Below are 15,100 nucleotides of genomic sequence, written 5' to 3' on the forward strand. Positions count from 1 at the left end.
CGGTGGATGATGCTTTCACAGTGATAGGAGGCCGGCTTATTTGCCTCCCGGGCTGCCTTGGGGGTTTCCGGCGACCGAGCCTTCCTTCTCTGCGTGAGATCCGACAGAGGAGGACGGCCAAGAAAGGGTGAGAGCGTCGGAGGCAGCGGCGGAGGGAAATGAAGGCGGCGACGGCGTCTTGCGAAGGAGCTCTGTGGATCGACGCCGGGTAGCAGCCGACCGACGGGAGGGTTTCACTTCTTTTTTTCTTCACAGCGGGTGAGGTGATGAATAGGGAAGAGAATAAGGAAGAAATGGAGTGACCCTTCTTCTTCGGGGTGCGTGCCGTGCGACGACCTTCCGTGCGTTCCGGCATTTGCGGTGCAAATGATCTAGCAAAATACAGGTGAGGAAAAGGCCGAAAAGGAATCGGCGGGGGTCCGTCCATAAACCGGATCCTTCGACTTCAGCAACAGAGGCAAAGTCAGCCCTGCTCTGATACCAAAGCTGATGCAGGACGGAAGTACGGATTGAAATACAGAGAGAAAGAGGAGAGGAAGAGGGGAAGAAGAAGGGAAGAGGAGAAGAGGAGGAGGAAGAAGAAGACCAATTTTTCATTCATTAATTCATTAAAAACCTAAACATGAGGATGGACCCATATATATAGGGTCACAAAATAACAAATAAACCCCTACAAATAAAATAATTTCAAAAAGCTCCTAAAATGACAATATGCAAATAAACCCAAATGACAATATGCAAATAAACCCAATCAACATAAAATAAATCAATCTAAAATAAAATCAGGCTGGCTGAATCGGCTGGAACCCGCTGAGCTGGTTGGATCCTGTGGCGACCGGCTGACCTGGCACTGGTGTCCGCACCACACATACATATGTATGTATCATTTTATTCTTCCTCAGTTATCGTTTTCCTATTTAGTTGAGACTTCGGAGTCCAAGTATTTTAAAAGAAATAAAAAAATAAAATAACATAAATAGTTTTGATGCTAGTAGCATTGTCAAGATGTTGGTCTTTAGAAGACGAAAGGAATTTTTTTGAGAAAAGATCATTATATTTACTTTTCCGTATTTTTCAAACACTGGTTTTTCTAAGATAAGATTTTTTCCCCCCCTTTTCTATGCTTATGTGTTATTGTTTTCTTATATGACCATGCATGTTTGAAATGGATCCAACAGACAATCACTCAGGAGTTAGCGTGGTATATTATAGGAGATTTGCTTGTTAAAATTAATATTACATTGTTAGCTAGTAATGAGACTTTTTGGATAAACATTTAGTTTTGCTCAATCAATTTTTAGCATATAGGAATTATTTTTGCTCATCATAGACACTGTAAGTTTATAGCCAATTTGCATTGGAAGAGAACACTAGTTAATATCTTCTATCTAATAAAAAATAAGAAAAAATAATATCATTTGTTTTCTGTTATTATCTGTTATTCTCGTTATAGTAATGTTATGATAATCATCATTTCAATAATTATTTTAATATTTAAAATTTCAAAAATTGCTTCGTGAGATTAATAATATAAGCATTATAATTAAAAAAAATCCTTTTTTTATGAATAAAAAATAATGAATACTTTAAAATCATGATTGGCCATAATTTCTATCCAAACTACCTTGAGATGCATGCAGCCATATACTCAATATTTCTGACACGTAGCTTATATGCTATTAAAGACCGAGAAGTAGAAACTCCTCTAATCAATCAAAATAGTGGATTTGATTTTTGTTTTTTATAATATAGATATTTGGGGGCATTTACTTTACGATCCGATTCGGAATTGGAATGAATTAGAATATAAATTAGAATAGCTAATTGGCTATATACCTCAATATGTTTAGTTCGTGGTTGGAATTGGAATTTGAATCGAAATAAAATTTGAATATTAGAAAAGAATAAAAATTAAATTTTGAAAAATTGAGCCATCCCCATTTCTTTTGAAATTAAAATAGGAATAGAACTATATCCAATAAAATATTTGAAATAAAATTATTTATTTTTATTTTTATTTTATAGTTTAATTTTTCTGAACCAAATATGCTTTTAATGGACTGGAAGGTCTGAAAGGAATCGCCGCCGGAGACTGTCTCCGTCGGGGCAAAGGGTGCCCCATGTGAACGGGGATACGCGGTATCTGAACAAATCTATGGTGCTGCTTTTTATGCATTACCACCCCTACGCTTGTACTTTTGCAACAGGTGTCGGAGGGAGCAACTTTTATGATTCCCAAGCATCCCACATTCCATTTCATTGCAAGTTCTGAAACTCTTCAGTAAACTAGCTTCTTATATGTCTCCGCATCCAAAACTCGCCGCACCATATTAGCAGAAACCAAGGTAGTTTCCTAACCTTTTGGTTTCTTCTCCATTCCCCAATGCCATGTAAACTAGCTTAGATACCCAACAGCCTCTAAAATTTAATTCTCCATACTTACGTACAGAAATGGCCCAATGCATTTAGAGGCCGAGGGCGGCCTTACTAATTTTTTCTCCTTTTATTTTATTTTTAAGGCATTTCTTACAGTAGGCCGACCTAAATGAACTTATTAAGAAAAATCTTTTTTTTACTTTATTTTTGAAAAAATTTCTGCAGTGAGCCTTCTTTAGCCGGGGCCTTAGGCCGGCCCTACTTACATATGGCCAATGCCTGTGCAATATTTATAAAAACAACAGCGAAAACCTACTATGCATATTGATGCCGGCATATTCTCTGAAGTCTCATTAATTCAGCTAAATTTGTGTAGGATTTCTTTTTCATATCAGATTGTGGCTTGCAAGGGATCTCCCTGCAGTCAATATCATCAGAAGAAGAATGTCACGCAACGGCATGTCTACATGCATCTTATATTTTGAAGCAGGGCATGGTGGAGTAGATTAATGGCTCCGGACTGTCCAATCATACAAAACTAGTTTTGCTGATGATGTGAAAGTATGGTCTTCTAATGCAACAGAGTTTTGGGTAGTGGGAACACGTTTCAAAATGATTGGGATATTTTGCATGGTCCAATATCCATTGTTGGGCTTGTGGGGTAGCGCACTCTCTACGCTCCCCTTTTTGGCCGTTTGATAAGACTCGACGCACTACCAAACGGTAGGCCCCACCGGATAAATCGGCTGAAACATCCAACTAGAATAGTTAATAAACACGGCATATCCAATGCCGATTTTATTATATTAAGACCCAAACTGTTTGGTGTACATGAAAAAAATTCTATTGCTGGTATAATCAGCATTAGCCACCTGAATGGTTGTTATTTTATGTGATTTTTAATTTTCTTTTTAACAAATGGTGATAAGGTCTTCAGCATTTTAATGAAGAAAATAAAATGATACAAAGCCACACACGTGCGTAAAAAGAGCCAAATAAATATCATGAAAATAATATCAAAAAAATGGTGATTCAGAATACTAATGATCAGCTGAAATCAAACCAAAATTTAGAGTTCAGTTGGAAATGCTCACCGAGAATCGTGAAGGATCTTCGGGCAAGAAGATTGCTTCTACAAAGAAATTCGAGAGTTCTTCCCTCGTTGCCATTGGCTGATCCTCCACCAAGGTCTCACTGATCCAAATCATGCTTTGATATGGAATCCATGCTGAATCCATTGCGTCTCAGCTCACCCATACGTTAGACATTAGACATGCTTGACCCTTCCCCAGTGTCATCTACATTGAGGAGTTCATTGTGGATCATAAGCCACAACAAGACCTTAAATAAAATATTTACATTTGATCCTTGATTTATTTTACGTTTTTGATCTTCTAATTACATATGAAACACATAATTACTAATGTAAGTAACTACCATTAAAGTGTGAACTGTCTAAGGACTGAGCGTAAAATAACAGTCAAATGAAGGACTGCATATGAATATAATACTCTGAAGTCTGAACCCAAACATGAGCAGTTTTTTATGATAAATTTCTTTAACAGGTAATTAATTAATGACATCGACCTGTCCACTCCATAAAGCATTAAAGCCCCAATAACAGATAAGGCGAAAGAAGGAGCGAGATGCCGCAAATAAAAGCAGGCGGCACGGGACATCTCCTCGTAGTCTCCATACGCCTCTCTCTCTCTTCTCCCTCTCTCGCGCGCGCGCAGCGCTTCCATAAGCAGCAAAAGAATGGAGTTATCGAAATGGAGGAGGTCCCATCGCCCCCTCCCATGGCTCTCTCTCCTCCTCCTCCTCCTACTCCTTCTCTCCGGCGGAGCGCCGCCGGCCTCGGCCGCAGGTCCAATAAAGACGGTGGTGGTCCTCGTAATGGAGAACCGGTCCTTCGACCACATGCTCGGGTGGATGAAGCGGCTCAACCCGGAGATCAACGGAGTAACCGGTTCAGAATGGAATCCGATCTCCACCTCCGACCCGGCCTCCCCCCGGGTCTTCTTCGACGACGGGGCCCACTTCGTGGACCCGGACCCGGGCCACTCGTTTCAGGCGATCCGGGAGCAGATCTTCGGGTCCAACGACACGTCAGCGGCGCCGCCGCCGATGAACGGGTTCGTGCAGCAGGCCCGGTCCATGTCGGCCAACATGACGGAGAGCGTGATGAACGGGTTCAGGCCGGAGATGGTGTCGGTTTACAAGGCACTGGTGGAGGAATTCGCCGTGTTCGACCGGTGGTTCGCGTCGGTCCCGTCCTCGACCCAGCCGAACCGGCTCTACGTCCACTCCGCCACCTCCCACGGCGCCACCAGCAACATCGCCAGGCACGTCCCCCACAACCTCTCCATTTCCTTCCCCCCCTTTTTTTAGCTTCCATTTTTCGAAATAATAGATAGAAAAACAATCGGCTACATAAGATTAGGATTCGGAAAATATTTTTTGTTTTATTTAATTAAAATGGAAAAAAATTGGAATTGGTGGTGAGCGCAAGTAGTCGGCGTCTTGGCGATCCCAAGCGCCGGGCGGTTTCGGCGTCGGTGGTCATGGGCTGGAGGAGTCCAGACCTCTTTGTCGCTAAATGCGGGGGCCATCTTTCTCCAATGGGACAAAAAGACAGAAAGGAAAAACCGACAACTGCCCGTGATGTCGGCAGAGAGATCTGACTCCGAGGCTTCCATGGAGTTATCTGGGTTATTAATTCTGTTCCGTTTGTTGAAATCCCCGTCGTTAGAGTGCTATAACGGCTGCTGTTACAGTTCTTGAAGAGCCCGCTACGTTGTTCATATTAATAATGGATAATTAAATAATGACAGTTATTTGAGTGAAAGTAATTTGGATAGCAATACCATTGTTTTTCCGTTATTTTTACTTATTATCACTATAATGACTATTTTAACCTGGTATGCCATCCGAGTATCGATTCAGTGCCGGTATCCGATACAGACGATATATCGATACTCAGTATATCAAAAAAATTCTGTACCGTATGATAAATTTTAATTATAACAATTATTATTTTAATATAAATAATTCAAAATTTCACATAGCTGTTATGACTATTGTAACGGTTTTGGTGGGGCTCTGTTATAATGAGATAAAGCAGTTATTGAGACGTTTTGATGAAACCGGAGCAGCACGGTAGCTGTTAACTTTGTCAATCAGATATACAGGGTATTGGGAAGGGTGACTGTCCCTATGCTTTTTGCTTAATAAATTTGAGGGGAATGATGGGAGTTGAACGGTGTTTGGTATGGGAGGGCTTTGGTGGGCTATGGTCCTACAAAACTTGACTTAAATTTCTGAACTGTGTGTGTCATCAGTTCTTTTATTTCCTATAGGTTCTCACATGGATATTGGGTGCTCTGAGATGTGTTAGCTGAGTCAAAGTTGTCAGGTATCTTTTTTAAAGGATTTTTTATATCTTTTTGTGGTCTTGCAGTAGTTGGTCATTTTTATGTTTAATATTGTTTGAGGTCATGTCGTCTTTATAAAACAACAGTTTGAATTTTGTTTTTTGTTTTTTTTGTCAAATTATCGGTTCTTTCGATGCTGATATTACTGTTCGTCAAAACCATACCAAGATTTCAGATCATCTGTTTGAGTTGAAGTCGACCAAACCATCCATAGCAGACATGTTGCACAGTGAATTGTTCTTTCGTATGACCGAATCATCTTAAACGAATTATGACCTTGTGGCATGTTCATTGTGCTTAATTCCATGTGACATTAAGTTTGTTATATTGCATGAGTGGCAGCATGATTGCTTGTATCTTAATGCTTGCTCATCACGCGATCGGGTGCAGAACGAAAAATATTTTGAAACTACACCTTATGGTTCTTATTTGGGTAGATCCAGGTGATTTATTGGAACTTACTATGCATTTGATAGCAAGCATCGAGGTAAATCTACCTCGAAGTGAAATTTCCCTCTTGCTCATAGGTCCTCAAGGCTTGATAAAATTTTGAAGTTTTATTTTGGAAACATGTGAAGGGTGTCTCCAAGATGTAAAGCCACTAGGGTATCAGTTCATGGATGTTATGTCCTAAAGTTAAAGCTCTTTTGAGGGCTTAATCAAAGAAGTCTTTGGACTGTTAAGTTTTATCTGTGGCTTTGGAGCTGACCTTTCACCCTTATATGATAGATGTGTATACACCTGCTCTAGCTGTTGCCAACTAGTTGGGCTGGACAGCCAAACAAACCTTACATGCCTTGGTGGACTTCTACAATGGCTCATTAGTATCTACTATTAGAAAAATAGTACTTATTCAATTTGGAGAAACCATAATAATTCTAGGTTGAATTGTAGGCATAACTCTTATCTTAATACTTGCTGACTAGATTCTTGGTGAAGTTTTGGTTTCTTGCCCTGCAAATATGGTATCTCTGAGTAATACATTTGCTATGATGCATCAAGCATAAAGATGAACTGGAGTTTTTTTTGACATGGAGCTTGATGGGCTAAACATGGGTGCACAAATGCTTGTTATCTTGAATCTCAGTGGTGAACTTATTACAGTACATCCAGCAAAGCGTCAAGTATATATGAAAGAAAGAACAAATTTTGATTACATGCTTCAAGTTCTAGTTCTACCAATGTTCTAAAATTTTTGAGTCAGGCCCATCTACTATGAACCTGTTCAGACATTTTGAGGTGAATCCCACGTATAATGTAACTGTACTAAAAAGAGAGGAAAACTAATGTTACATATGGTAGAGATTGAGGAGCTTAAAGAATATATATATATATATATATATATATATATATATATATATATATATATATATATATATATACCTCTGGCTTTGGCTACATCACGAACTGGTCGATGGGAGTGACTTTGCTGGTTATCCGTGAAAAGATCATTCTAAGCTAATTTAATTTTGAAATTATCTTTTTTGAAAGACAGTTTCCTTCACAGCCAAACAAACCTTACATGCTTTGGTGGACTTGTACAATGGAAACAGCTAGGCATGTGACTTCAAAGTTTCACATCTCTTGAAGGAGTCCCTTCTCACCCAAAAAATGATCCTCAACTTCCTCGGACCCAAATAATTATTGTGAAAACCTTTAGTATGTGCTATGAAGGTCTGTTTCTGTGAAGTCACTGAAAAGAGATGTGATCACCCATCAGATAACTAACTTCTTGATCTTAATTGGGATAGGCTACTGCTTCATTGTTGGTATGGAATACAATCAGATTTTTGGGTAAACATTTCTATCTTTTCAGAGTACATATTATGATCTTTCAAAGTCTTATCTGGAAGTTTCTTTGTCTGACCTGCTTGCAGTCTAATATCTCATATGGCAGTTTTGCTTTGGCCGTGCCTTGTGTCTGTTGTTTATTTATTAAGGAAAACTTAGCAGTTAAATATTTTGCTCGAAAAAAGTAGGATTAGCAGTTCACAATTAGGTGTTACAATATGTTTTTATAGATATCCTTTTAATGTTCGCAAGAGATTATTCCTTGTTCTTCCCCCTAGGCAAGATACTGTGATCCATAGAGAGGTTCAGGCGTTCACCTACTCAGCTGCAAACCACATACAAATGACTCCAATGAGCAGACACCACACCAGAGAGTAAAAAATTCATCTGGCTTTGCCTGTAGGGATATTCTTATTGGCATCACTCAATATGTAGTATCACAATCACATTGAGTAGTTTAGTCCTGCTCTGGCCTTCTTATACAAACATTGGACTGAACTCAGGCTGATTACTTGTGATGGATTGGTAATTACCACCAAACTTTAATAAGATTATTATAATTAACTAGATTGATCTTAAATAACCTTATTGGGATACTCAGAATTCTATTGTTTTCTTTTTGAAGGGCATCTTGATCAGATTTGAATATATTTATGAAAAACAAGGTTCAAATATGCTAATAGAGGTTTTATTAGCAACTCTGCCAGTTAAAATCTATTCTGACCTCCCCCCCCTCCCCCAAAACTTTCTCCAAGATAAAATAAAAGGAGAGAGAGGGAAATTGAAGTAACATTTTGAACCAGAAAATACACATCCTGCTGCATCAATGTAGAAATGCAATAACTTGCATACAAAAAATCCATCTGGGAAGCTGATCAGAATTCTTTTGGAAAATTCGCAAGCTGTTACGTGTGAAACAGGATTACGTGTGTTTAGAATCCTCATAGAACAGTAATTTTCTGCTCAGCGTTTCCTCATATGTTCCTGCAATTTGTAAGTTATATTTTTGAAGATCACTTGAAAGTTTCAGGACATGCTGCTTTGTTTTTCCTGGTATGACAGCCATAATCTTAAAGATGCAACAATGTGTTTGCAGTATGCTAGCGAAGGGATACCCACAGAGGACAATATTCGAGAATATTTATGATGCAGGACTGTCTTTTGGCATCTACTACCAGAACATTCCTGCCACCCTCTTCTATCGTAACCTTCGGAAGCTCAAGTACCTCACCCATTTCCACTCCTATGACCTCAAGTTCAAGGACCAAGCCAGCAAAGGCTCTCTCCCCAATTATGCTGTCATCGAACAGCGGTACTTGGATTCCAAGTCCAAGCCTGCCAACGACGATCACCCATCTCATGATGTCTACCAGGGCCAGATGTTTGTCAAGGAGGTGTACGAGACCCTTCGCTCCAGCCCTCAGTGGAACCAAACTCTTTTAATCATCACGTATGATGAGCATGGTGGCTTCTTTGATCATGTCCCAACGCCTGTCAGGGGTGTCCCCAGCCCTGATGGGATCGTCGGCCCTGACCCCTTTGACTTCACATTTGACCGCTTGGGAGTTAGGGTGCCGACCGTTATGGTCTCTCCTTGGATCGACAAGGGCACTGGTAAGTATACTGGCAAGCATTGATTCAATCACAGATATCATGAATCTAAGTTATTGGAGCAATGATCCTTTCATCCGATGGATGCAGTCATTCATGGTCCCAGTGGTGTGCCATCTCCAACTTCAGAGTATGAGCATTCATCCATACCTGCAACTGTAAAGAAAATTTTTGATCTCCCCTCTCCATACCTGACTAAGAGGGATGCATGGGCTGGCACCTTTGAAGGCATCGTGCTAAGTAGGACAGAACCCAGAACTGACTGCCCAGGTAAGCTTTTTGCTTACAGCTCCTATCATATCAATCATAATGCTAGTTGGAGCATGGAAATCAAACTGTAATCTAAATTGTTTGAGAAATTGAAAGTTTTATGCATGTGATATCTAGACTTAAAGCTCGGCACATGCACTGAGTTGGCCTATATGATAAAATAAGCCAGTCTAGTGGGTTTTTATTTTCTACAGATAGACTTAATTGCATTTTACTAGAAAGACCTTGATGTTGTCCTTTGTTTAATAGCTCAAAATTGGACCATTGAAAATGTTATTATTTGATGCTCTACCTAATTTCTGGTGGGGAAGCCATGTCTGGATGAATGCGAATTATGTTAAATACTCGAGTTTTTTGAGCCCAATATGATAAGAAAAAACTAATCAGTTTCTGTTTAACTTGATACTCTTTAGTGATACTCTTTAGTGGCTAGCTACCATGGTGTCCAAGCTAGTGTAGGCCTGATATGCTACACAGACTCTGCAATTTAGCTCCAGTTTATGTAGTAAGTGCTGTGCATTTTAAGACTTGGTACTTTGCTGGATGGAATAAGAATTCTTTACATTTGAGGATCCAGACTGCAGCAAGGGTGCCAATTCTGAGTTGGTCAAGTCACTGGTTGTAGGGTACCGGTGACTTGGTTTGAGTCCCACCACCACCATGATTAATGATGTCGATGAATATCGATGAGCCTTTCCTGTCATCTTCTTCTTGAAAATAAAGAAAAAGAAAAGAAAAGAAAAGGAAACAGACTGCAGTTATTTTGTTCATGCGCTCCTTTTAATGATCCTTAGTCTTTATCCATTAGAATACATGCCTTGTGCACTGTGATTGGTGCAAGAATAGGTTTTTATTTTATCCATTGCAATAATTTTTTGTTTTTCCTCTCGGTCCCCTGACACCTAACTTCATTATTGCACATATATGCTCTAACATCATGCCTTGCACTATCGTATTCTATTGGGCTTGAAAGTCCTTTATTTTTGAAATAAGCTTCAAGTCCTATTACAATTTGGAAGATTATAGTTACCCAAAGTAAGATGTTTCATATAACCTGATGAACTTCCAAAATTCTGAATATATTCACTATATGCACTTAGTCTAAACAAACCATAAGCATAGGGTTGCCAAATCCCTCTTAACCTTGCCGTTAGTATAGCTTCTGCTGGTTTTCAAATCTAATCTAATCAGGGCAAATGCCTGATTTGATGTATGTCTCCAATGTGTCTCTTTTCTTTCTTTTGCCATAGTGGATACCTTAATTGTTGTTACTTGTGATCGATGCAGCGCAACTTCCAACTCCGGTGAAGATCAGGAGTGGTGAAGCCAATGAGGATGCCAAGTTGAGTGAATTTCAAGGGGAACTTATGCAACTTGCATCAGTGCTGAATGGCGATCATCTCCTTACCAGTTTCGAAGAGAAAATACTGAAGCAAATGAATGTTAGGGAAGGGATAGCCTACATGGAGAATGCTGTCAGGCGTTTCTTCGAAGCTGGAATGTCCGCAAAGAAAATGGGTGTTGACCAAGAACAGATTGTGAAGATGAGACCATCACTGACCACCAGGTCCTCATCACCAACAGCCCAACCTTAGCAACTTTTGAGCAGTATAAAATGGTGCATCTCTTCTCTGAATGTAGTGGCACAAAATATGCTAGCATAGGCAAAGAGAACTGTGCTCGTATAGTGCTAATATAAAAGGAAATCTAGAAGGAAATGCTTGTGCCTGGTTACTATTTGTATATGTTGGCAAACAGCCATCCAGGTAATGAAGTATTGCAAGCATTTGACTAATATAACATCTCAATCTGCTGCTCTATGATATCAGATATTTCATTGGTAGCTAAGCACTTATTTGTGTTGAGGTCAATGCGCATGTAAAAATGTTCTTACAGTAAGCCTTTGAGCAGAGGTATGGTAATCAGATGAAGCTCAAAATGAACCGCTCGGATCAAACCCATATTGCTGATCTTATAGATTGCCATTCAGTATTATGATGCTGCACACCATTTTGGCCTTGTCCTTTATCCCTTTCTTATATTTTATTTCTTTCCTAATCCAGTGATATTAATTTTATAGGGGTATAGTCATCTAGACAGAAGCCGTCTAGCATGGATTCTACATTCGAACCTTTGGATTGTGTTAAAAATCCTAATTACTTTATTGAATTAATTTTAGATAAGTTAATTTTGTCACGCCCCGGACCCGGATCCGTGACACGGCCGTGCTATTGCCGACTACCGCCCATAATAGCACGCAGCCTCATACCTGGGTAACAGGGTAGTCAAACCAACCGAATCTTTTCATGTGAAAGCATTCTTAGTATAACCTGCTGGTCAGTACCCAAATACAGAGCTTCTATGTAGTTTATGTACATAATAGTATACTTGCTTTACCCCAAAAGAAAGAAGCCCTGATACCAAATTAACGTGTCTCTGGCAGCTATCAGTGATGAGGATCTGAAAGAAAAAGTAAATGAACGGATATGAGCTACACGGCTCAGTAAGTAATCATACGTAATCTTACCGGATCGAACATAACGGTAACCATGTTTATGCAGGGTTTGAGAAGCTGACATGCATATTTATCTAATCATCATCATGGCATAATATGTATGCAATTTAAAGGAAATAGCGGTTATAGCAAAATACAACATTTCATAAGGATATATTCAAAAACCCGTTGTAAAACAATGTATGCTTTGGCCAAGCACGTTCATAAATGTCACGGCCCGCCTGCGCAGGGCACGTGACTATCGGGCCCACATGAGGGGGAAACACGGGGCTCCCCTGCCAGATGTTGGCCGGTTCCGGGGCTTCACGCAAGCGTCCTTCACCCCTCACCGATTTTGCTTCTCCCCAAAAACACATCTGCAGGATTTGGAAGCACCCGCCTCATATACCCAGGCTCTGAAACGAGCCTCATGATCATGCTTCAAATATCATTTTCATAAAGTATGCATATGAACCGTGCCCTGGCATGCCGTGGTCGTGCTCTTAAATGCTACTGTGAAGTCATTCTTGGCCACTGGCGAGACCGGCTCAGTTATTAGGCGGCCACTGGCGGGGCTGGCTCAGTCATTCTCGGCCACTGGCAAGGCCGGCTCAGTTATATTGGGTCAGTAGCTCTTAAGAGTTCATAAATAATGCTTCGTATAGGTAGTACCTCATAGATGCTACGGCGAATTCATTATTGGTCACTGGCGGGGCCTGCTCAGTTATTAGTCGGCCACTGGCGGGGCTGGCTCAGTCATTATCGGCCACTGGCAAGGCCGGCTCAGTTGCATTCGGCCCGTAACATTAGTAGTTCTTAGGTACCCCCTTACAAGCAATATGCAGCTAGAGCAAATCATTATCATTCTTTACACTCATGCTAAGAAAAATCATAACATGGAACTCCATTCATTTTGCATGTATCACAAGAGCTATGAAAACATAATATGTGCACAACCATTAATTATGTGACTGACATGTACCACCCATGTTCATATTTCATAACTCATATTTTAGCATGTAATGCAATCCCAGTATTTTGTAGGCATAACGGAATATAAAGCATATATCATCATATCTTGTGTAACTAGAGCATGTCAGATACACATATCGTTCTTAGCCTACAGTACATACACGATTCACAACAAGATTAAAACAAGTTACTTACCCTCTTCACAAATCATGTATACAATTCAAATTGTATGAAAAACTCTGGTCCATCTTATAAAACGTAATACAGGATCTACGATAAGATTAAGGCAGATTACTTACCTCAATTCGTTTTCCAAATTGCTCAAGTCCAGGTGACAAATCCTTAATCACCTAAAACAACATCATAGGGTTTACATTATTCCCCATTTATTTATTATAAAATCTCTTAGTTCATCATACTATGAACTTACTTGCTTGGATTCCATCCAAGGATCTAGCCAAGTCCAATTTAAAGCCTTTGGAGTTCGATTTAACACCAGATTGGGCCTCGTTTATAATTGGGTCCAACCTTTTCTAGCCAATTGGGTCCTCTGTCAATTTACTGGGCCTAATTTAGTATTAATTGGGCCTGCTGGGATTAACTCCACTCAACTGGGTTCGGACCCAAATCAATTTGGGCCTAATTTGGTTCGGATTTGACCCAATTTGCAGTTTGGGCTCGTCCAGACTTAGCACAATCTGATTGAGCTCGGATTTAGACTTGCCCAGTCTAATTGGGCTTAGGTTAGTCAGATTTGGCTAAACCCCCCTTTTTATATATATATTTTTTTTTCTTTCTTTCTTTTTCTTTTTCTTTCCCTTTTTCTTCTCTTCTCCTTCTTCTTTTCTTCTCCTTCCCGAAGCTTCCTCTCCTCCCTTCTCTTTCATCCCGATCTCCCCCTTCCTCTCTTCTCCGACGATGGGAGCACGACGAGCGGAAAGGGAGGACGGCGAGCGGAAGAAGGCCGGGCCACAACCGGCGGCGTCCACGGCTAGGCCCCGCGGCGTCCTCGGCCGAGCCTGTGACGACGGTGCTCGCGGCCGAAGCCGGCGGCCGCCGCACACGACGAGGAGGATGAGTCCCCTCTTCCTCTCTTCTTTTCCCTCTTCCTTTCTTTCTTTCATTCTTCTTCTTTTCTTCAACCTCCCTTCACCAACCCCCCATATTCTCTCTCTCACTCCCAAACCCTCTCTCTTCCTCTCTTCATTCTTCCCCTGTGAAGGAAGAAGGGGGGTTTGGGAGGGCCGAGCCACAGTCGGCGGTGCCACGGCCGAGCTCGCGGCGTCCACAGCCGCGCCTGCGGCTGAGCCCACGGCCGCGCCTGCGGCGGCCTTCTCTTCTCCCACGGGGAAGAGATGCCGGGAGAAGCCGGCGGCACTGCGGGATGCCCGCGGCCGCTCCCTTGGTCTGCCAGCAGTCCCCTTCCTCCCTTCTTTCTTTGTTTCTTTGTTGTCTTGCACAAAACAGGGGGAGAGAAGGCAGGGGGCTTACCTGGCTTTTTGCTGGTTACCGTTGGGCAGTTCTTCCCCCTGGTAGTCCCTCCTTCCTCTTGGAGCTTCAGGGCTCCTTCGCCTTCGGCTCCAGGGCTTCGGCTCTCTCTCTCGTTCAGTGTTCTTGGGGGTCTGTGACTTAGGGTTGCCGGCAGAGGCTTAAACAATTGTTTAGAGGATGAGACCCCCCTCTGAGAGGTCCCATCCGCTCCATTCCTCCCCTCTCCGGGACTGGCCGCCGCCCCCCTGTCTCCGGTGCGCAGGCATCGGCTGCCAGCAGGGGTGAGGGTCACCCTTTCCTGTCGGTCTTATCCCTTCGTTTTTTTTTTAAACATTATAACAGCACTGCCCACAGTGAAATTTGGGCCCAACCCTTAACTGGGCCTATTTCTTATTGGGCCTAGTAGGTTCTGGGCCCGGACATTACAAATTTGACTTAGTGAAAGTTGGGCAAAATGTAGGGTTTTAAAGTAAATTTTGTCAGATGTTTGGGCACCTTAATTATGATAGTTATTGATACCAGTGTATTTAAAATTGTTAGGGGTACACTTGAATTGGTAGGGACATTATTGCTGGGCAAGAATGTCCATCTGTTAATTGTAATTATTGCTTTATCTGTATATTTATTTTGTATGAAATATTTTTAAGTGCATGTATTATGA

General features: G+C 41.2%; 1 protein-coding gene across 1 annotated transcript; it reads left to right on the top strand.

Annotated features, from left to right (window-relative positions):
• Positions 1–4,007: 4,007 nt before the first annotated feature.
• On the top strand, positions 4,008–11,277 carry NPC2 (non-specific phospholipase C2). Its single transcript, XM_008783800.6, has 4 exons — positions 4,008–4,721; positions 8,698–9,215; positions 9,303–9,482; positions 10,770–11,277. Exons 1-4 carry the CDS (start codon positions 4,135–4,137, stop codon positions 11,075–11,077), a joined length of 1,593 nt encoding a protein of 530 aa, XP_008782022.2. The 5' UTR covers positions 4,008–4,134; the 3' UTR covers positions 11,078–11,277.
• The last annotated feature ends 3,823 nt before the right edge of the window (positions 11,278–15,100 follow it).

The sequence above is a fragment of the Phoenix dactylifera genome, chromosome 17, assembly GCF_051530095.1.
Source record: "Phoenix dactylifera cultivar Ajwa chromosome 17, Ajwa_hap1_PhDact_Kaust_v1.1, whole genome shotgun sequence".
In the NCBI taxonomy this organism is placed as follows: domain Eukaryota; kingdom Viridiplantae; phylum Streptophyta; class Magnoliopsida; order Arecales; family Arecaceae; genus Phoenix; species Phoenix dactylifera.

What these genes read in the sequence shown, in the direction of transcription:
- NPC2 (XM_008783800.6), top strand. Translation starts at nt 4,135, where the DNA reads ATGGAGTTATCGAAATGGAGGAGGTCCCATCGCCCCCTCCCATGGCTC. An exon ending in GCCACCAGCAACATCGCCAG is followed by an intron (nt 4,722 to 8,697) that starts GCACGTCCCCCA and finishes ATGTGTTTGCAG; the next exon opens with TATGCTAGCGAAGGGATACC. An exon ending in ACCCAGAACTGACTGCCCAG is followed by an intron (nt 9,483 to 10,769) that starts GTAAGCTTTTTG and finishes TGATCGATGCAG; the next exon opens with CGCAACTTCCAACTCCGGTG.